The sequence below is a fragment of the Apiospora hydei genome (genome assembly GCF_038363865.1).
Source record: "Apiospora hydei strain CBS 114990 chromosome Unknown utg000004l_segment0_segment0, whole genome shotgun sequence".
Taxonomy (NCBI): Eukaryota; Fungi; Ascomycota; class Sordariomycetes; order Amphisphaeriales; family Apiosporaceae; genus Apiospora; species Apiospora hydei.
Genome location: NW_027117363.1, coordinates 3662409 through 3683445, shown reverse-complemented (window position 1 = coordinate 3683445; position 21037 = coordinate 3662409). Strand labels below are relative to the sequence as shown.

Below are 21037 nucleotides of genomic sequence, written 5' to 3'. Positions count from 1 at the left end.
GGACAGGAGCAGCCGCATCCGCGGCCGTTTACTGCCCGCCTGTCTCCCCTGATTTGTCTTTTCGCTCCCTCGCCTCTCTACCAGAAACAGCCTTTCCTCTTTGCTAGCTTCGTTTTGAAAGTCTTCTTTGTTCCCATGTCCAGGAGGAACACTCTCGAGCGTGTCCGAAAATGGGAAACCTCTAGATACAATAACGTTGAAATGTCATAACTTGGGCCCTCCCAGTGAAGCCCGCGCTCTACAAAAGCAACACGAAGTACCAGGCGCAGCAGAGGCTAGAATCCAGAAGAAAATGAGTAAGAAGAAAAGTTGTGCTTAGGTGGTCGCCTGCCCTCCACAGCATGATAGAAGAATCGTAATCGTGCATCAAACCATGATCCGTGAACCGATCAATCAAAAAGCCCCTTTTGCAAGCGACCATGCCACACCATCAACGCCGTATCCCCGTAGACGCTAAGCGAATCATATCACCTCTTGGGTACCCAAGAAAACATACGCAGGATGAGACTCATCTCTGCAAGGTGGCGTCAGCATCCTTGGTTCAGGGCTGCGGAGATCTGCGCGTACGGGGTTGACCTACGCGTCCACGTCTAGTGTTGACTGGTTGCTCTTGCATGTAGGGCATGCCACCGTAGCCGTAGCCTCCCATGCCACCCATGGGCATGTTAAACCCAGGCGGTGCGAACCCGGCAGGGGCACCAGGAGGCTGGATCGGGCTCCCGTTGGGCATGGGTTGGTTGCGGTACTGATCGACCGCAGGCCCGGGTGCGTTATACCCCCAAAGCCAGCCTGCATGGCAGGTGGGAAGAAGTTGTTCATAGGCTGCGAGCCACGCTGGAGCATGTTCTGTTGGTACTGCAGCTGCTGCAGGTTGGGTACCATCGACGGGTTGCTTGCGTTGTACATAGGTCCCTGCTGCCCATATTGCGGGAAGGGGGCATTGGCGGCTCAACACTCTCACTCCTAGGGACAGCGAAGCCCATATCGTAGTTGCCAGCAGCGCTTGCCGGGTTCAAGGGGTTCAGGTACTGGCCCCCGTATTGGGCATTCTGTTGCGCAGCGGCAGCATTGGCTTGAGCATGGGCTGCTGCTTGGGCCTGAGCCTGAGCCTGTGCTTGGGCCTGGGCCTGTCGTGACGCAGGTCGCTGACGCTCGCTCGAGGCGTTGTTGGCAGAGTGGTCCCGAGAGGAACTGCCACCGCCATTGCGTGTCGACAGACCAACCTCGTCCATCAGGCGCTTATAGCCTTGGTTGGGCTGGGCCTTGATGCGTACCAGGACATTCTTGACGTTCTCCACAACCTGGCTCCTGATGCTCTCATCGAAGAAGGGGGTGGTCAAGACCTTGAAGATCAGGGTTGCACCACAGGCATGGTCGCTCAGGATGGCTTCGAGAACTTGGTCCTTGGGAGTGAAGAAAAGAGCCTTCAAGATGGTATCACGCGCATCTGCTTCTGCCTTTTGGTTGATAACCTTCAGGACTGTGAGGTACGCAACCTTGTGCGTGCACAGATGGATCAAGTACGGGACAAGCTGCGGCGCAAGAACACTGCGTCGTTGAGGGAACGTGCAGGTATCGAGGAACCAGGTGAGAAGCAAAGCCCCGTTGGCATTGGTGGCAAGCTGTACACTGTGCAGTGCGATAGCAGCCGCCAACATGCGCTGCTGATCTTTGCTGGCGTGATGACTCTCGAGACAGGCCCGCATAGCACGAGCACCGTATCGGCCCTGAGCAACTTCCCACATTCTGCTCAGCATCGTCTCGAAGATGAAATCGTTGAAAGGCGTGCCAAATTTCAGGCACCCTTGCAGGACGTAGTTGCCGTACTGATCCAAAAACAGCGGGATGGTGTATGCTCGGATATTCTCGACAATCAACTTCATCTGGTGGGGTGTCTTGCAGACATCGATGATCTTCTGCGCAGCCCAGGTACCATTCTTGTGCACGCCAATCTCGGCCATGTGAGGGGCGATCTCGGCCAGCATCGAATCCCGAACCTCGTCCGAGCAGTGCTCAAACAGCTTCTGTACCACCGTGTTGCCAAGATAGTCGGAGGCAAGCTCTGCAATTTCGGGCAACATGTCAAGGGCGATCGTCTCGATCTCTTGCTGCGAAAGACTTTGGTTGTCGATACGCTTGCGGATATCCCTAAGCTTCGGGGCATCGTGAACCCGAGTGTGCGTTGGCTCTCGAACCGGGGGAATCTCGTCGATGAAGGTTGTAAACTGGATAGCAGAGTTCAAGGTATGCGAGATCCGGAAGGCATCCTCCTCGGTGGCTCCGAAGGACTTGACAATCTGCAGGATATCACCCGTCATCTCGTGCAGCGGAGGAATAGTGGGTGTCGTATTGGCGGGAGTTGCCGCCGAAGTGCCATCGGCAGCGGTGGCCGTGGCACCAGAAGCACCTGCCTCAGTGCCAGCGGCAAATGGATCCGGGCTCGGCGACGGAAAAACACCGTCATGACCAGGAGTGTTTGAAGCCGAGGGTGGCTTAGCGAAGTTGATGCGGATAGGGCCAGCGCCAGGGAATATCTCTTTGCCATTCATGCTCGCTTTCGCGTTCATTGCACTGTCCACCCGCTCAAAGTTCACGAAACCGCAGTTCTTGTGGGTCAAAACACGGGCTGACAGGATGGGGCCGTACTGCTTGAACATCTCCGTCAAGGTGGACGTGGTAGTCGAGGTAGGGATGCTGCCCAGCCACAAAGCACTTGTGGGACCTTCGAGACCAGCTTCCTCGGCCGCAAGGAGACCATTGTTGCGGCTGTTGGATCTGCCCAGATTCATAGCCGCAACAGCTTGCGGGAGGTCATCAAACTCCTTCTCGTCGGGTAATCTGATCTCCGCCGACGTCATAGAGTTATCGAGTCGCGAGGGTGTCGGGAAGAAGTTGCGCATTCCTCCTCTGGAACCAGCGCCAGCCAAGTCCAGAACACCAGCGGTGCGCGCTCGGGGGCGGGTGATTGTCTGTCTGGCAAATGCCTGTAGCCCCTGGACGGCGAGGTTGTGACTGTGGATGGCAGCGTTCGTGGCAGCGAGCTGGTCCTGGAGCAGGGCGGCATATTGGCTTTCGGCACCAATCGCATCATCATAGTCATCCTCATCTTCATCTGCGTACTTGTCTTTGTTGTTCACCGAGTAAGAACGGAACCTACTGGGTTGCTTGGTGAAATCGGGAAGAGGGGGAGGTAGGTAGGAGCAGCCAGCTGTGCCCGGGCCGGCTGGGGCGTCTCTGCTAGACCAAGATAGTCAAGGGTTCGCATATGAACATCGTTGTCTCCTGTTCCCTCTTTCGAAAACGCCGACTGCGCGGGGGAGCTCGGGCCGTTAGAGCCAACACTCGCGATACTAGCAAGAGTGTTGCCTCGCTCACGGCCTGTGGGGTTCCAACTGCTGAATATGGAAGGGCCGAATGGAGAGCTAGTCCCGGGCAGGGCCGGTGCGTACGGGCTGCGTTGGGGCATAGAGCCGGCGCGCAGCCTTGACAAAAGGTTTGAAGACCGGGAGGGATCAGCTGCCGGAGGCTCTGACAAACCTGGCGAGGGTGTTTTGTTGAAGGGGCTCTGAGAAGGGGTTGGGCGCGTAGACTGCGAGTTCAAAGTGGGAATGCTCAGCAGACCGTTCCCGATAGGCGCGCCCGGGAATCGTGAAGGCACAGTGCCGGCACGAGCCCGTCTACCCGTTGACGGCAGACTGTCTGGGGTAGGCAGCTGGGCAAAATCGGGAAAGCCGTCGGTGGGTGACTCGGGAATGTTTTCACGGAGGGGAGTCGAGTTTCCGCTGGTAGGTGGACCACCCCAGGGGTTGAGAGGCAAACCCTCCTGCGCCTGGATCTCTCTTGCTCTCTTGGAGTACAGCCTGGACGAGCCAGAACCTTGCTGGTCGTGAAGTGGGGAGCCTGCCCCCGATCGCGTAGCACCTGCCATTTTGCTGGAGGGGTTCATAGATCCAGACATGCCGAAAGGGGATCGGACAGCCGGGGTGGTGTCAATAGGAGATTGTGAAGAGGTGTTGGTGGTCGTAGGAGATGTCGAACGGCCTTGACTGGTGGCGTTCAGAGGTGGGAAGCCAAGAGTCATATGTTCAGATCTAGCACTTGACATTATCGATTATTCATCCGACCCTTCGTTACAGATAAAAGCGGCCCGGTATAGGTTGGCTGCTCTCTGCGTATGGGCAGTATTGGTTGAATATTAACCCAGTGTCGTACTACTAGTGACAGTCTGGGTCGAAGAGAAGGTCGTATCGACTGGTTGGGTCAATTGTCAAACTGGCTGACGACGACGGAATTCTGGTATATCTTGGAAAGGGCGCCGTGTAGACACGTCTGGCAGTATCGGCGACGATTGGTGCGACTCGAGCGGGACGCTTATTATGTCGTCACCCGTGATCTTCTTTTTGGGCAAGATACGTCCAAAGGAGTGAAGCTGTCGAAGGTAGCAAACCCCGGAATTCGAAGAGGAACAACTGTATGTTCTGGTCTGGGTTGTATTACAATTGACGACTGATCAGGACGCTTCGTAGAGGTCAACTGATCTAACCGTGGCCGTTTGGGCGATGCTGTCTTCGAAAAGGAGGAAGCAGCCGAAGGGGGCGATGGGGAAAAACCGAAGTACCGATCGTCGAATGATGCAAAGAGCGTCGATGCCAGAGATTGGGCAGTGTATCGAATGCGTCGTGGTGCGGTGAGGGCAGAAGTGGTCGGACAGACGGAATTGCGATGGTAGAATCGAGGTCGATTTTCTCGTTCGGGTCAAGTCCGGTATTGTGGTCTTGTCCGTGTGTAATTCTGATCTTTTCCCCTCCTGGTCTCCTCTCACGATTTTCAATTCGAGTCTCAAGCTCGTTTTTTTCTGCAAGCAGGAAACTTGGTGCCAGTGCTCCGCCCCAAATTCGGTCGATCAGCAGTCGTTCTGAAACTCAACCCAACTTAGACTCCCTAAACCTGATCCGAGCCTGTGCAAGCAAGCAGGCAAGCAGGACCGCAGGCAAAACTATTGGAAGCTGAAGAAAAGGATGGTAAAAGTGTAAAGAAGAAAGGAAGTAAGAGTAGTAGTAGTAGTTGTTGTCGTCCAGACAGGTAGGTTAGGCGGAGCTAAGAAAGACCCAGGAACCGATCGATCAAATATACAGGCCACATTAGTTGATCTCCAGTCGTTTCGTGTGATGGAATCCCCAAAGGTATGTATCAGAAGGCACAAGAATAGAGCCCGGGGGGGTGAAGGAGATTAAGAAGAGGGCAGGGGAAGGGGGAAGGGGGGGGTCGTTTTGTGGGATTGGGGACAAGTGGTGAAATCGAGCAGGAATCAAGTGAAAGGCTGGCAAGGAGCAGGAAGACAAAAAAAATAGAGGGTTGATTAGATGGCTGGTTTAGGCTTGCTTTGCTTTGCGGGTGCAGCGCTGTGCTGTAAGGTGCCAGGAGGTAGGTCAAGTTGTGGATAGATTCGACCAAAATCCACATCACACACACACAAGCACACACAAGGACGGACCAGAGAGACCTGTCCTGTACAGTCCTGGCCTGACCTGACCTGCACAACCTCGAACCTGCTTGCAGCAAGCAGCAGCAGCAAGCAACGCAACAACCGCGGGCGACCAGCACTTGACTGGGCCGACCCGACAAATCAAGCGACGGCCCAGTAGCTTGAGTGGAGGGATGTATACGTACATCCCCTCTACATTTACTTCCGAGTACCACCTTACCCGGCTTTCCACCAAGAAAACAAGCAAGCAAGGCGAGAGATGATGGACTTTCTCCCTCGCTCTCCCCCCCATTCGCCTTCGCGCTAGCGCTAGGCAGCTGGCTAGTCTGGATCAATTGCCTAGGCCGGCTTGATCTTGAAGAATAATACGTTAAATGTCCTTTTCGCCCTTTTCCTCTCTGCCGGTACATCCCAGGATGTATCTAAATTCAGGGGTCAGCCCAGTCGATTCTGTGACTGGGTGAGGGGCTTGAGAACATGATGCGAGCAAGGAACAAGAGAGGGACCTGAGAGAGAGAGAGAGAGAGAGCGAGAAGGGAAAAAAAAAAGATAGGCCAGGGTGGGGTCCATAAGTCAGTGGCTATTAGACCACTTTGGGGCCCGGTTAGCCCAGTTTGGAGGGTTAGAAGTAACGGGCACTGGCGTTTGAGCCTGGTCCGATTCGGCTATGTATGAAACCTGACGGGATCAAGCAACGCGGCTTTAGGGGGCTCGCCAATCACCTCAACCTTCTCTGCACACATACGTAAGTAGGGCAGGTAAAGCTAAGGTAAGTAAAGGACCTAGAGGACCTAGGTAAGCGGCTCGCTATCACTTGCGGGCCCCCGATCCTTTGTCATGGAGCTTCGAATGCTGCATTAGGTACGTTGCGATCCAACTGATGTTTTTACTCCTCCTCTCCTCTTTCCCCTCTTCTGTCCTGGCGGTCAGGCACATCACATCCCACCAGGGGGAAAAAAAGAGTGGAGGTCGTGTGCAAAGCAAAATGTCTGATTCGAGGCGGATGGGTGAGAGTTAGCTACAGTAAGTAAGTAGTAAGTAGGCAAGTCGGAGTTGCCCTGCGCCATAGGGGATCCCGGAGTGTAGGATCGTAGGTACATACATCTTTAGTCAGGCTGGCATAGTGCATTAAATGGGGGTACTTAATGTGACTGGACCTTAGCTCAACTGCCTAAAGTAGAGGCTCAAGACAGTGAAAGAGGTACGAGTTCCGGGGCGCCCAGGGCGGCCAGGGCGAGCCTACCACTAACCTTACCATATTAACTTACATTAGGCAGTTGCAAGCCCTGCACGCTACAGGCGCACTTTCGTCTTAGCTACAGGACGACATGGGATGGCACATGCAACTCGCAAATGAAAAAAATGCCTGGCCTGCCCGGTCCCTACAGCGGTATGCAGGTACCGCCATTTTCTTCGCATTCGTCTCTATAGTCCGGAATCTGTCACGAGGGATCTGTGTCAATGTTCATTTATAGAATCACGATGCTCCGCTTCCCAGGTATAAAAACCCACTTCGTGAGGTCATTGCTCCCAATATCTTGTTTATCTGTGATCAACCCGCGAGGTTCCTCCCCCCAAAAAAGATTGACAACTTGGCTTTTGCCCATCCAACCCATCTTAGAGTTTGGGCATAAGGGGCCAGCAGATGTCAGTTGTCTCGGCTCAAACTGTCAACGTTCGCTAGATGCAGACTTGTCGCCATGGTTTAGGCCCATAAATAGTTCATCTGTCACGGAAAGGCTGTTTGTTGTCTCCCAGCGTCTGCCACCGACACTACGCAGTGTAGGGAGTAGGTGTTAGGGAGAAGGTGTAAATAGTTGCCCGCCACCTAATCTGGCAGCGCGTCGTCAAGCTGTCAGGGCGAGGGCGCTGTTGTTTTCTTCGTCAGATGCCAGCCGCGAGGCGAAGATAGAGTTGCTGGGTGCCGAAGCTTGATCATGGACGTAACCCCATATTGAAGGGATGGCATCCTAAAAAGAAACATCCAACCGCTTGCCAGCCAAAGCCCGAGACTTTGGTACATCGTTTCGCGGTGTTAGGTTGCATGCAATCACTATGCAGAGGATGCTACGCAACCTACGACCAAACAATCTACAAGTCAAGTATATGCCATCGACAGCGGAGCAAACTTGACAAAGGCCACTCGATCCCGTTCCTTTCCTTGCCTACGCACACGCCATTCTCCATATCTCGGATCTCATTCCGTGGTTAAGCACAGAGCTGGCACGATGTGTAATCTTCAAGCCACGGATCACTGCAGCTGTGTGAGACATGGTCACCTCCCACCTCAGGGCCATGACATTGAAGAGCAGAAGGCGTGCTGTTGCATGACCGGGAGAGTCTGCTCTCACCATATCCTGACTCAGGATCCTGACAGGAAACGGCCTCAGGCGAACTACTGTCACCATGGGCCCTTGTGCAAGGCGAGTTGAGACTGTCCGTGGAGCGGGTGCACATTGTGATGCGATGCGGCCGACCTGTGTGCAGCCATTGTTCGTAGGGCCTACTGGCTACCTACTTGGTACAGAGCGCTGGCTACCTGTCCAAGCGACGGCACCCTCGAAGTAAGACTCAGGGGTAGAAGGGGAGGGTGGTGACGGTGTTTTAGCTTCTTCTGATGATTTGCAATTGCTGCGGGTTCGAAGTGGAAACCATCCTTCTCGAAGACTGCCGAGAATCGACTAGCCAATCCGATTGGGGAGGGGCCAGGGGCTTTGTTATTTTTGCTCTCCGTGATGTGATGATGATCCATAGCCCGCCCTCGATCCATTTGGATATCCCCGCAACAGACTTGTATCAGGGGAGTCCGAACCCGTCCAACAGAGAAAATGACATGAAAATCCCCGGCGACAGCACCAGATGTGCCGTTGAAGCATGGGTTCCCCTCCTCCTCCTTCCTCCCTCCCTCCATCCCAGGAGCCCTGTGTGGATGGGCGATTGGCGGGCGCGCGTTAGGTTAGCAAGACGCCAGCCAGGTGACGAGTCAAGCAGGAGATGATCTGAGGCGGGAATTACGACTGCTGCCAGCTCAGCTCTTCCAGCAACAGAAATGTCGAACTTCGCGCTCGCCCGCCCGAATGTGGTCAATATCGAGGATTGCCTCGTTAGGGATTAAACCCCTGTCCCGTCGACGCGTTAAGATGTGTACTATGATTAATGCGAGGATGGTCTCTCGGCTTGCCGCCGACCAATCGCGGACTAGAGAGTGCTTAGACTAAAATCTGAAACGTCGTCTCAACTTTCCCCTAGGGGGCTTGGAGTTGGAGGATGTTGTTGCAGGGCCGAGGCGGCTGGGTGACGCAATGTGCTCAGGGTGTTGTTCTTTCTGTATGTCGAAAATAGCCCTGCTACTCGATCCCAATCCCCCGCCGGCCGCTTATCGTGCACATGGACATGAATTGGGCATCCTCTTCCCGACAGCCAATGAGGCCAGCAAGCCGATTCGCGAAACGTGGGACAATAAAGCATAAGACTTAGGTAAACGAGCAGCTACGAAAAGTAAGTCGCTGCTGGGCCAGTCAGAGACTCTATGCCCCTTTTCCCATTTTCTTCGTCAGGCACACAGCCTCACCCGTCGCCCGTTCGTTTCAAAGTCGACCTGACCAGAGCGACCTGCAAGGATCCTCTTCCAGCGTGGCTTAACCCGACAGCAGGTTCATGCAGGGGTTGGGTGGTCAGCACCTGGTTCTGTCCTTGAACGGACAGACAGGCAAGTATGTAAATCAGTAGCGACAACATCATCAACCCAACAACATGACAGTGAGGCCGCAGCTGACCGATCCTACGGCCCCCGCGGGCGGTTCTAAAAATAAACATATGCCATCAACAACAACACGCATGCGCCTGTTTACATACAACATCTTCTGGGCCAAACTTACCACATAAGCACACTACTACTACTATACGTGTAACGATCACGGTATATGCCATGCCATCTTATCGCCAAGTCGCCCAAGTGCCTCAAGTCGCACTCGAAGGCCGGGGAGCCGAGACACTTCCAGTCCATTCCACGTTGCGTGGGCCGGGCCCATCCTTGCGTCGTCCTCTTGTCCAATCGCCTATAGCACGGCAGGAAATCCTTTATCCGATTGAACTCCCAACGTGACGGCTCCTTGCTGCGTACTATAAGTCAGCCGCACGCATGGACATCTTTATACTACCCCAGTATGTAATCGGGATAGTATACATAGCTGCTTAGTATAGGTATCGGTACATGGCCCATCTCAGGGCCAGCTCTACGTTCGGGCTACCCGGAGGGGTCCGGCTTATCTGCTTGAGACGAGATAGACTTAACTTCAGACCATTGCTGAGCAGATATCTCATGTCCATCTAATCCGACTTGGGATGAATTTGCTTTTTTGCCAACTACCAAGAACATGAAGTATCATCGTTATTCCAAATGGGCCAGGCGAAATAACAATGGGACTTTCTTTGCTGGCTTGGAATGCGGAATCTCGAGCCGCTGAACAGTCTAGACCGTCGCATGTTTTGTTCGCCTCGTACTGATTCGTTGCTGACGCCCATGTGCAACGACGAACATTCGGGAAGGCAAACAAACCACCCATACCAAACCGCAGGCCAGCTTCAGCTTCATCTCCGTCTTCTTTTTATTCGAGTCAGGTTCTGACGATTCTTGTTGGACGGCTTGGCTTCAGAGTTCCGACCCGTTCGTTTCGCCATCCACCCATCATACATGGTTAGATTAGAAGTCTCACGTTTTGCGGTTTCTTTTTTTTTTTTTTGTTTGCTGTCTTCCATTCATGGTTTCTTCTATCTCTATGAGTATTCTTCGTTTCTACAAGCGCCAAATGCAAGAAGGCGGGCCTGGAATTAAACCACCGCTCCGTTTCAATCCGTAAAGAAGGCGGCGCCCGTGATCATGCCGATCTCGGGACAGTACTGGAGTATCTCGTCCTTCTTCTCTTTGTTGAAGCGCATGGGCTGGTGGTAGCCGAGCGGGCGCTCGCCGTAGATGGTCTCGACGGCGAAGCGGCGGGCGGTGTCGACGTCGGGCAGGTAGGCGGCCGGGGTGCCGTCCGCGCGGGGCGGGAGCTCCCGCAGCTTCTTGTAGAACCACTGGTCCTCGTAGGGCGGCACCATGTCGTCCTGGAAGCTGTGCCGGTCCAGCACGTCCAGCATCATGGCCCGGTTCCGGATCGAGAGCCCGCCGTTGTAGCCTGCACCCCACTGCTCGCCGATGGGCGCCCCGACCAGGTCGAACTCGATGAAGTCGTCGGCCCGGGCCTCGGACGCGCTGCAGATGATGCTGTCGCTCTGGAACATCAGCACCTTGGCGTATGGCGCCAAATCCTCCCAGAGCCACCGCCCCGTCAGGAAGAGCGACACGGAGTGGTGCGTCTCGAAGGTATACTCCGCCGGCAGATGTTGGATGGTGATGCGCCCCTCCGCCACCGCCCGGGAGAACGGCGCCGACCTGTTGAGGGCCTCTGACGTGGTGGGCACCGTGTAAAAGATCATGGGCCACTCCGGCCCAAGCATCGAATGGAAATGCAGCATCGTCGGCACCAGGTTCTGCAGGGGCCGGTTCTCGACAATCACGGCTACCCTATCCGTATACTTTTCCGTCACCTTTGCCGGTGCAGCTCCTGCTTTCTTTTCCCCCGTGACGTCATCCCAGGTGATATTATGCGCTGTTTGGTTCGCCAAACGAACCACATCAGAGTCGTACGACTCATAAACCTGGAGCGCAATGAGGTGTTAGTCAATATCTTCCGCCATGGCGCGAAGTGGCCTGAAAACCGCTAAGCGGTCCCAACACGAATGAGTAAGTCTTACATGTGAGCGTGATAGGCCGGCGATGATCCAACACACCAGCAATAAACAGGTGGCCTTCAGCACTGCCGGCTTCGTAACGGCGAGGGATAGCCACGGCAGCGACTGGTTGCCGTGGGCATGGTGAGAAAGGGGGAAGAGGGGACTTCAGCGAAGTGCCCACGAACATATTATAGATGGAAATATAGCAGTAAGCCAGAAGGCAGCAGAGTTGTATGCCAAGACTGATCGAGTGTGGCCAAGGAAGGCGGCAATAGGAACAAGACAGCAAACAAGTCTATAGCGAAGCCAGACAACAGCGTACGGGATATTCGATATCAGTACACGGAAAGCAACGAGATAATGAGACCAGACACCATCTGAACAGGAACTATGAACCATAAACACTCATCTCGAGCCGCCGCGGACGGGGAGGCACAGACACGTAAAGAGAAACGAGAAGGGGCTCCTCTAAGGGTGGTCCTCCTTCTCGTTTTGGTATTGTCCATCTCCCAAGATTCCCATTTGTGGCAGCTCCATTGTCAGATGCTCCATGGCATGGACACCTGCTCCATAGGCTTATTAGTGGGCAACACAGAAGGATCGTCTTGGCTGAAAAAGCAGATCTAGAAAGATAAGCTCAGATCCCCTACTGCACACAAGGAACCACATAGCCGGGCCGAGACGAGCTCCAATCCGTAGCTCGTGCTGCTCCAGTCCGCATGGGAAATATGGAAGTGCGTTGTTGTATGCTTTTTGGTAACAACTTGTGCCCACGAGGGGGCAACCATTAAGATGAGGTCCGGAGAGACGAGAAATTGTCAGGACCCGTCGGGTCTAAGACAAAGTCTTGGCCTCGACGTTTATTTTCCTCTTCTTCTCATCGTGTCATTGTCAAGGTTCGTCAGACGGGCACGTTGTATCTCGACATGTCTCAAGTCAGTTACCTCCTCCGCTAATGAGCAGGGGTTCCAGAGATTCTGCGGCGGACAAGCCCACAATTATGATTGGAGAGCGGTTTTCACTCTGCCGAATGCCGCATAGCGTGCCATACCGACACAGCTGCGCCTCCTGTAGCAGTATGGGTAGGTTTGTATGTAGTCCAGTATCATATGTACAGTACAGTTCAGTTGCGTATGAGTAAGTAAATAACCAACAAGACCCTTGATTCCCCTCCCTGAGCCTCACAACGCCCACTCATTCCTGTTATCGTTGGGACCAACGAAAGGCTCGTCAATCCGCTTGATGGCGTACTCACTACATAGAATGCTGCGAGAATAGTTAGCACAGCCCTTGGTATATAGCGTCATATAGTCTTAGAAACCAGTTCACAACTTACCAGGCGGAAGCAACCAATGCATCCAGCTCTGCCACCATGGCATCCTTCTCGGCACCGTTGACGAGGCCTTTGCTGATCTTCACCTGGCACTCCCGGATGCGCTTGCTCTTACCGACGCCAGCCTGCTCCAGCACCTTTCTGCCCAGACAATCCGAGTGGAAGGCGTGCTGACACGGGAACACGAAGAACTGCCGGCTCAGAAGCGGCAGGCTGCAGACATAGCACTTCTCCCCAGGTTCAACGATAGCATACCGGTGATCGAGTGCCGCAATGTCGACCTTGATGTTTGCTGCCGTCTGTGAACTCTCGTCCATCTCCTTCTTGAGCCCGTCGATGTTACGACTGTAGTCCTCGAGTGCGTTGCAAATCTCCTCCTTGAAGTCGTCGATAACGACAAAATCCGGGAAGAACGGGATCAGGTCCTCGATTTTGAGTAGGTCACAACGCTTGAGGAACTCAATGGCCGTCTTCATGCCGCTGGATTGTGAGATGACCTTCTTGGCCACTGCAAGCCAAAGCTTTTTCCGCAACGCCGGATTCCACATGGGCCGGTCGGCAATGTCCGACGCATTATCGATATCGTCGTGTGACAGTGCCAGATCAACAGCTTGAACATACTGTCCCATATTGGTGTAAATATGAACACATGACAGAGTGCGCTTGTGCTGGATACAAAGACGAAGGGCAAAGTCTGGGTCGAACCCGGGTTCGTCTCCTTGCGCTTTGAGGTACTCTAGCAGTTTCGACTCGTCCTTACTCGGGTGGGAGGCATAGATCGAGACCAAGGTATTGTGAACCGCGGCATCAGTCGAGTTAAGTTGATTGATGACGTATAGTAGGTACCGGACGGCTTGATTATGTGTTAACGGCCCTGAGAAGTTCTGGTTGTAGTCCAGAAGCGCCGGGATGATCTTCCGGGTCTGTAGGTCAGGGTGTCTCATCAGGACCTCGACCAGGTCGTGGCCTACGTGGGCCATCAAGACGCTACTGTATCTGTAGAAGACTTCTGGATCCGTCTGCTTCTTAAGAACATCCAGGGCATCGGTCCAGCGCTCTCGCTGAACCCAGTACGACAGGACATAGTTATAGTCGTTGACCGCGTTCGCATAGAAAAGGAGTTCCTCCTCGCGAGCATGACTACTAATCATGTCATACACTGTCTTTCGATCTAGATCTGACTTGTGTCTGCTGACAAACTCGTGAAACTCGTCTCGTACAGAGGTCAGTTGCTCTCGAGACTGATCGGTGTTAAGATGCTCGACCAGCTCAGCCTCTGTTTTGATGGTATCTTCGAGTGTGTTCAGCTTGGCCATGAATACCTCGACAAGCCAAGTAGCAACCATCATTCTCTGCATGGTCGATGATTTCTTGTAAGTGTTAAGTTTCGTAATCAAGTACTTCCGAAGGGCGTCGCTCTGATTGTTGTCGATGAATGTCAGAGCAACCTCCTCGAACGGTTTGCTGCTCTTTCCGTAAACACCAGCCGCCTCCACGAACAGCCCTTTGCTGGCCAAGTAGTCGCCCGAAGCCATGGCCACCGCATCTTTCTGCGCCAGGGTGCCGGCATGTTGCAAAGCAAGGTCGAAACTCTGTCTCTCCAACATGATTCGCCAAATATCTCTGGCCTCATCACGGACCACGACTTCGAAGATCTCTTGAGCGGTGAAAAGCCAGAATGTGTTCTTTTGCTGGTCAACATAAAGGCCCAATGCCTTTTGGCCCTGTTCGAGGATCGTCTGGTCGTAAACGGTAGAGCCCGTAAGCCGGTTGTTTGCTACGACGCGCCGTCCAACTAGACTGACCATATGCCATTGCGTCAGTATGGCTGCTTCAATGTACTCTGCCGAGGCTCTCTTCGACGAGACGATTTGGGATCTAGGTAGTAGCTTCGAGTCGGCAAGAACCTTGTTGCCTAGCTCAGGAGCCGCCGGCACGGTCAGAAGCTTGCCGTGGTATATGCCGTGCGATGAGAGCCAGGCGAACGCCCGATCCGGCGCTACATCATCGTATGACTTGACATCCGGCGAGTCGGGCGTGACGGCCAGAGCCGAAGGAGCGGCCGTCGGGCTCCGGGACAGCTCGTGGATGACGGGCTGCTCCGCGTCAAATAGTTTGGTGTAGATGGAGCCGCTGCCCTCGTGGTGGCCCCGGCCGACCCTGCCGACGAGGTGGAACAGGCGAGTCTGCGTACTGATCACGACCCTCCTGACGTCAGACTTGCCGCCCAGATTGTCCACCCATAACCCAGTGACCGGGCCGTCGGGCAGCTTTTGCAGAACCTTAAGGTATTTTTCTTCCTTGCGATAGAACTCATTCGTGCTCTCGATGAAGGTCTCGTAGATATTTCCGTCCGAAGCCCCCAGCAGAATCTCGCGGGTCGAGGCGGTCGGCAGCGAAGGATTCCAAGCAATCGATTCAATCGAGACGCCGCGCAGCCTGCCGAGAGGCCTAGGCTGGCGCGACTGAGAATGCAGGTAGTAGTTGTCACCTAGAGAGGTGCATATGAGTAGATGCGAGGCGGTCGGGTCGAGGAACATGCGGCGGATGACGCCCACCTCGGAGGGCTTCTTGGGCAGATCGATATCGTCGATGTCCTCGGGTCGGTTGAGGTCGATGCGCAGGATGCGGCCGTTGGACAGGGCCAGGACCAGGACATTGTTGGCGACCTGGGCAGCAACGAAGTCGGCGGCGATGGAAAATTGGAGTTGGACCCTCTCGACCTCGAAGATGGGCAGACCAGCCTCACCGGTCAAGTCGGACAGCATGCCCGCGCCGTCGGGGGCGGCGAAGCCATTTGATCCGTCCAGCGCCATTGCTGCTTCACCTGATCATGTTGCAAGCCGCAAGTAAGCCGAAGCAGCGCCGTGACTGCTGGGCAATCAAGGTACGAAGAGACACGATGGGGGTAGTCGATTTCGCGTTGCACTGGATTGAGGTTGTCCCGGGATCGCTTGAGGTCAATCGCAGCCTTGCAGCTTGTATGTCGGGGGACGGAGCTAGACGAGTGTCGGTGACGTGCGCTCAGCACTGAAGTATGTACCTAAAGCAGTAAGTACCTGACCCCAGCTAGCCACAAGGTAGGTAGTAACTAAAGCTACCGCACAGCTACAACTAGCGATGCTATCTACGTACTTACCTACTTACCTAATGTACGGTAACACTACCATTGAAGTTGTATATTCGAATTGACCAATCTTTAATTAACTTGCTCATCTACACCTACACATGCATGAGGTGTATATTCGGCGTGAAGAGGTAAAGTACGGTGCATGTTTTGTAAACATCCGTCCGGTCGTTTTGCGAGGCCCTAATTACATGCAAGTATATAAATGGAATCTCAAAATGGCCATTCCCCATGAGCTGAGGTCAACAGATAGCTTCCCTATATACAAGCAGCTGCTGCATGCACATGACCAGAAACCAAAGCAATAAGATATAAGAAGTATATGAAGGCCCCCCTTTAATTATAATTAAACGGTCGTATTGTTGACAGCCTTCGAGTGCTGAAATCGGCCCAAATGCTCGTATGCCAACTCCGGTGATACGGGTTGCCGAGACCGTGTAATCCAGCATATACGACCGGAGCATGCCATCGTTGCTCATTGGTAAGCCCAGCGAGGAGTAATCGCACAATTGAGCTACAAGGTAACCCAAGCGATCGACGCATGCGTCTCCCGGGTATGCAGGCACCTGGCTTCGTCGCATGCTTTTGGTAACCTCATCAAGCTGCTGGCTTTTCGAAAGAGTCCAGTGTCTAGCCTGTCCTTGGGCAGGTCTTCATGTTCGTATATAGCCACGCAAGACACAAGGCCCTCAGGTATGGGCTATCGGAGCTCATTCTATCGGCTGAACCTCTTCGTCGACCTCCAACGTCTGCGAATCCGGGGCAGCGGCCCAAGGGCTAGGCCGCGGCGTAGTCTCGGGTTTCCGAGCCGTGATAACCCTGATCTTTATGATGAAACCCTTCGCTTTCTCGTAGTTGTAGATGATCGACAGCATCTCGCTCCTGATCGCTTCCGAAACCCTCCGGACTTCCTCGGGCGTCCACCCCATGTGCCTCGTGAGAAGCCTCATGCTGGTGGGCTCGATGCCTTCGGCCACGCTGTGCAGACACAGGTAGCCGGTGGACATCTCGCGGGGGCTGAGCGGCAGGGCATGGTCGGTGACTCGGATGTCGACGAAGCCGGCATCGTACAGCAGTCTCGGCTCCAAGTGCGAAACGTTCCGCGGCCGGCCGGAAAGAAGAGAGCCCTGGAGGACATCCCTGGCGGCCCTATGAATCACCGACGCCGGCTCGAAATTCGAGAAGAAGTTGCCGAACCCGTCATACTCGTTCAGATCGAGCACTTCGATCCACCCGCCTGGCTTGACGACCCGGAAAGCTTGCTCGTACACGGCAGACCAGTCCCTGAATGCCCCCATCATGTTACGGAAATGCACAAGGTCATAATGGTCATTTGGACGTTCCCCTGTCTACGTCAGTGACTAAACTCTAGTCTTTCATCTCGGCGAGAACGCAATGTCTTGGGGGAGGGGGGCAGAGATGAGATACTAACAGTGCATCTCGGCATCGTCTATTTCAAAGAATACGTTGGGGTGAACCGATTTCGGGAAGACGTTGGCTATGTCTATGCCCGTCACCTCGCAGTCTTTGTATAGGTCGGCCATATCCTCGACCCATTCGCCGGTACCGGCGCCAACGTCCAAAATGTGCGTCGGGTCGTCGAGGGGCGCGCTCGTGAGCTCGCCGTCGAACATGCCCATGTAGACGGTGTGCAGCAGCAGGAGTCTCTCCTGCTCAGCGGGGTCGTTGGGCATATAGTACTCCCCGCAATAGCGCCGCCCATTTTCCCAGACGTAGTCGATATCCGCGGAGGCTATGGACCGGGTAGAGTTTCTTGAACGACGGCTTTTCAGTCATGCGCTTGGATGGGCGGGCCAGTTCAAAGTGTTTACTCACAACGTCGCGCCATCCTCGTTATCCCCGTCATCGTCGTGAAATGTCCGTCGCGCCCCATGATAAATGGAATAGGCAGGAAAAGCTGCTGGCGCATGAAGCGAGACCAGATCCATTGGCAGTCCGTACTCGAATGTCTCTTCGGCATCATCGTCTTCTGCTAAACTTCGAACCAGCTCATGGGCTTGGGAGCTGGCCGCGCCACTGCTCAAAGGTCGCTCGACCCGTCCTCGGAAGTTACGCTGCCCCCTTCCAAGTCAGGCAGGTCGCCATGGTCGGTGGCGGCGGAGTCGTCGGTGTCGGTGGCAAGGGAATCGATAATTTCAGCGTGCGGCGGAGGGGCATCTCCAAGCGTCCCTTGCGATTCCATGCCTAACACTGTTGCGCGCTCGTGGGCACTACCTGCTTCTTCTGGTCTTCCTCTTCTTCCCCATGACAATGGACAATAGCCTGGTTCGCGATCCCTTGGTTGCGCGTTGGGGCAGAGACGGTAGCTATAAGAGCAGCTCGCGCATGGCGTCTGAGCACAATCGACTTGGGCTGTCTGGGTCTTTTGGCGGCTCCGGTGCGCTTGGGGTCGGGATGGGTCCGGGGCAGAGTAGCGCGACGTGGACGAGATTATGCAGGCACAGAGAGGAGAGGCACAGAGAGAGGGAGGATGGTCGTGTTGGGAGGTGTCTACGTGTAGGCCATTTCAAAGAAAGACAAGGACAAGAACAGGCAGGTGTAGGGACATGCTGGAAACCGGAAACCGGAAACCCAGGCGATATTGGACGACTGTTCTGTTTTGTTTTGTTTTGTCTTGTCTTGGCCTGTCTTTGCACGGGAGAGGGAGCAAGAGAGGGAGCAACTAGAAGGGTATTTGCGCGGTGCCACCCGCCTGGCTGCTTGTTAGTTGACTTGACCACTCTAGCCAGGAACGAATCTGGCTGGGAGCGGGACAAGCGTTCCATGCAGCCGGGCCCTTGCCTGCAAGCATTCTGTAGGGCATGCGTACGGAGTACCTACAGACTCCAAGACTCCACCACCAGACCCAAGTTGGGGCTCTGTACGGAGCAAGTATGCCAACTTTATCTACATAATATATCGTATATACCCTTAAGCACGTACTCGAATACTCTGTGTTTGTTCATGCCTGCGGCAAATCGGAAGCTTGGTAATTGCTGACAATGTCCAGAAACAATGCCAAATCGCTTCTCTGCCCGGGAATCTCCAAACAAACCAATCGGGTCCCACTGTCCCAGAGCCCAAAGGTCGACATGAATCGCACGATGCTCCCCGGGAAACCTTAAGTGCTGTGCCGCTCTTTGCTGTGGTGGCTGTCTGTCTGCGCCAATCTTGGATGGGTTTGTCCCGATGAGCGATGAGCGATGAGCGATGGGCGATGGGCGATGAGCGGGGGAGCGATTCTGCGGGCACGCATGCAATATGGATTCTGTTTTCACTAGCTGCTTTGCTTCTCTGATACTGTAGATCTGCTCCCAGAGCCCCGGCATGGTGAAAAGGGTTCGAGTCAACCGATCGCCCCAGGACCAGGCCCCTGACTCATATCCCAGCAGGTGACATTTACTCGTCCCCCCATACTGCATCGTAGAATATAAACGAATCAGCAACTACGACCATATTCCCGTTCGACCATGTACTTGCAGTCAACAGATGGGCATCATGTTGCTGACAAATGCAGCAGCCAAACATCCAATCAAACGCACGTAACCCGCCCCAAACGGGCATGCTGGTCCGCAGAATCGATACTGAGCAGATTCACACTCTAAGGCAAGGGGTTTGTCCCTTCCCAGCCAATGAGAGTTGCGGTTGCGATGGATTGTGTTGGGGAGAATACTCGGTTTCTATTCTTCTTGTCGCAGGCTATGGAGCTGTCTGTCTGTAATCTCTACTTGAGTAGATACCTACGGATGCTACCACCCGCAACATGGTGGGCGGCTAAGGCCCCCTGGGCCTGCAAGGCTGCCCTCTTAACTCCTAGCTACATACCGCAAATGCAATGGCCTAATGGTACACGCCTGAATTTTCATCAAGGAATCGTGAGGGAAAGTCTATGAAGCGGCCTCCTCGACTTTTCTCTTTTTCGCCGACTGAGGCTCATCGCAGATCTCCTCCTTGTCGGACACCACCTCGGTCTCGACAACAATCGGGAACGGGCTCAGAACCTTGCTGATATCGCCCCACCATTGCTCGCCGAATCGCTTGTACCAATCCACCGTGATCTTGAGACCTTCGGCGAATGGCGTCTTTTGGTCCCAGCCGAGCTGGCGGAGCTTGGTGCCGTCAACTGCGTATCGGTGATCGTTGAAAGGGCGATCATGTGTGTACTTGACCCATTTGTCAAACTCAGCCTTATCCTCCGAGGGAATGCCCAGCTCTTTCAGGAGCATTCCGCACAACTGAATGTTGGATATCTCATCGTAGGAGCCAACGTTATAGATGTGGCCCAGCGTGCCCTTGTGAAGAATGGTGTCAAACGCATCTGCTGCATCTCCGGCGAAGAGGTACCTTCGCGTGGGAGAGCCATCGCCGTGCAGGACTGTGGGCCGCTTACGGTTCAGCAAGCAGGTGAACTTGGGGATAATCTCTGTCTCTTGTTTAGCAAAAGGTTGCTCTCCAGGCTACGATGGACCACATTAACTTACTCTCTGGGAACTGGTGAGGACCGTACACGTTGTTGCTCCGTACAATGATGACGGGTAGCTTGAAGCTCTTCATGTACGAATTGACGAGCATCTCGGCGGCAGCCTTGCTGGCCGCATAGGGGTTGGTCGGTGCCAGAATGCTGGTCTCCAAGAGATCGTCGTCGTCATCCTTCACCTCGCCATACACCTCATCGGTGGATATGTGGATGAATCTCTTGATGCCGATCTTCTTGGCACTCTCAAGCATGACGTGGGTACCGTACACGTTGGTGTGAGTGAAGCCATAGGAGTTGCCGAAGCTCAGATCAACATGAGACTGTGCAGCAAAGTGGAAGACGGTGTCGATGTTGTGGCGCTCCATGCAATCCAGCACCTCCGAAGGGTTTGTGATGTCGCCATGGTAGAAGGTGAAGTTGCGCTTGTCATTGAGCATGCGGGTATTGTTCAGTGACGAGCAGTAGTCCAGCTTGTCGAATGAGACAATGTTGTATGCATGAGGGTACGTCAGAGTGAGGTGACGGACGAGCCAGCAAGCACTGTTTGCTCAGTCAATTCGGCTGCACTGAAGGGTGGGATGGGCGACTACGGGCCAGCAAAACCACTTACATAAAACCGGCGCCGCCGGTGATCATAATATTCTTGGTGTCTGGAAGTGGCTCGAACTTGGTGCTACCTGTAAGGACAGGCGCATCCTTCCAGACACCATAGTCCTCAAAGAACTGCTTTGTCGGATTGGCTGAGGTCACGCGGGTGGTCAGCGAGAACGCGAAAGGCAACACCCAAAAAAAGTTGCTGGAAAACTTACCAGTTTGCCCGTTTGTTTGGCTGCCCGTCAT

The 21037-nt window shown here is 54.2% G+C and overlaps 5 protein-coding genes across 5 annotated transcripts; all 5 read right to left on the bottom strand.

The window, feature by feature from the left end:
* Positions 1-541: 541 nt before the first annotated feature.
* On the bottom strand, positions 542-4105 carry PG997_003691 (RNA binding protein; the record flags this gene model as incomplete). Its single annotated transcript, XM_066808006.1, has 3 exons — positions 542-912; positions 962-3119; positions 3158-4105. 3 exons carry the CDS (start codon positions 4103-4105, stop codon positions 542-544), a joined length of 3477 nt encoding a protein of 1158 aa, XP_066671624.1.
* A 6228-nt stretch (positions 4106-10333) lies between these two features.
* On the bottom strand, positions 10334-11447 carry PG997_003690 (uncharacterized protein; the record flags this gene model as incomplete). Its single annotated transcript, XM_066808005.1, has 2 exons — positions 10334-11185; positions 11442-11447. 2 exons carry the CDS (start codon positions 11445-11447, stop codon positions 10334-10336), a joined length of 858 nt encoding a protein of 285 aa, XP_066671623.1.
* Positions 11448-12441: 994 nt separating this feature from the next.
* PG997_003689 (Pep3/Vps18/deep orange family-domain-containing protein) lies at positions 12442-15409 on the bottom strand (the record flags this gene model as incomplete). The annotated part of the gene is made up of 2 exons (XM_066808004.1): positions 12442-12526; positions 12597-15409. 2 exons carry the CDS (start codon positions 15407-15409, stop codon positions 12442-12444), a joined length of 2898 nt encoding a protein of 965 aa, XP_066671622.1.
* Positions 15410-16430: 1021 nt separating this feature from the next.
* Positions 16431-17923, bottom strand: PG997_003688 (uncharacterized protein; the record flags this gene model as incomplete). Its single annotated transcript, XM_066808003.1, has 4 exons — positions 16431-17065; positions 17153-17493; positions 17557-17729; positions 17795-17923. The coding sequence occupies 4 exons, from the start codon at positions 17921-17923 to the stop codon at positions 16431-16433; spliced, it is 1278 nt and encodes a 425-aa protein (XP_066671621.1).
* Positions 17924-19607: 1684 nt separating this feature from the next.
* Positions 19608-21037, bottom strand: PG997_003687 (dTDP-D-glucose 4-6-dehydratase; the record flags this gene model as incomplete). The annotated part of the gene is made up of 4 exons (XM_066808002.1): positions 19608-20143; positions 20202-20737; positions 20808-20937; positions 21007-21037. 4 exons carry the CDS (start codon positions 21035-21037, stop codon positions 19608-19610), a joined length of 1233 nt encoding a protein of 410 aa, XP_066671620.1.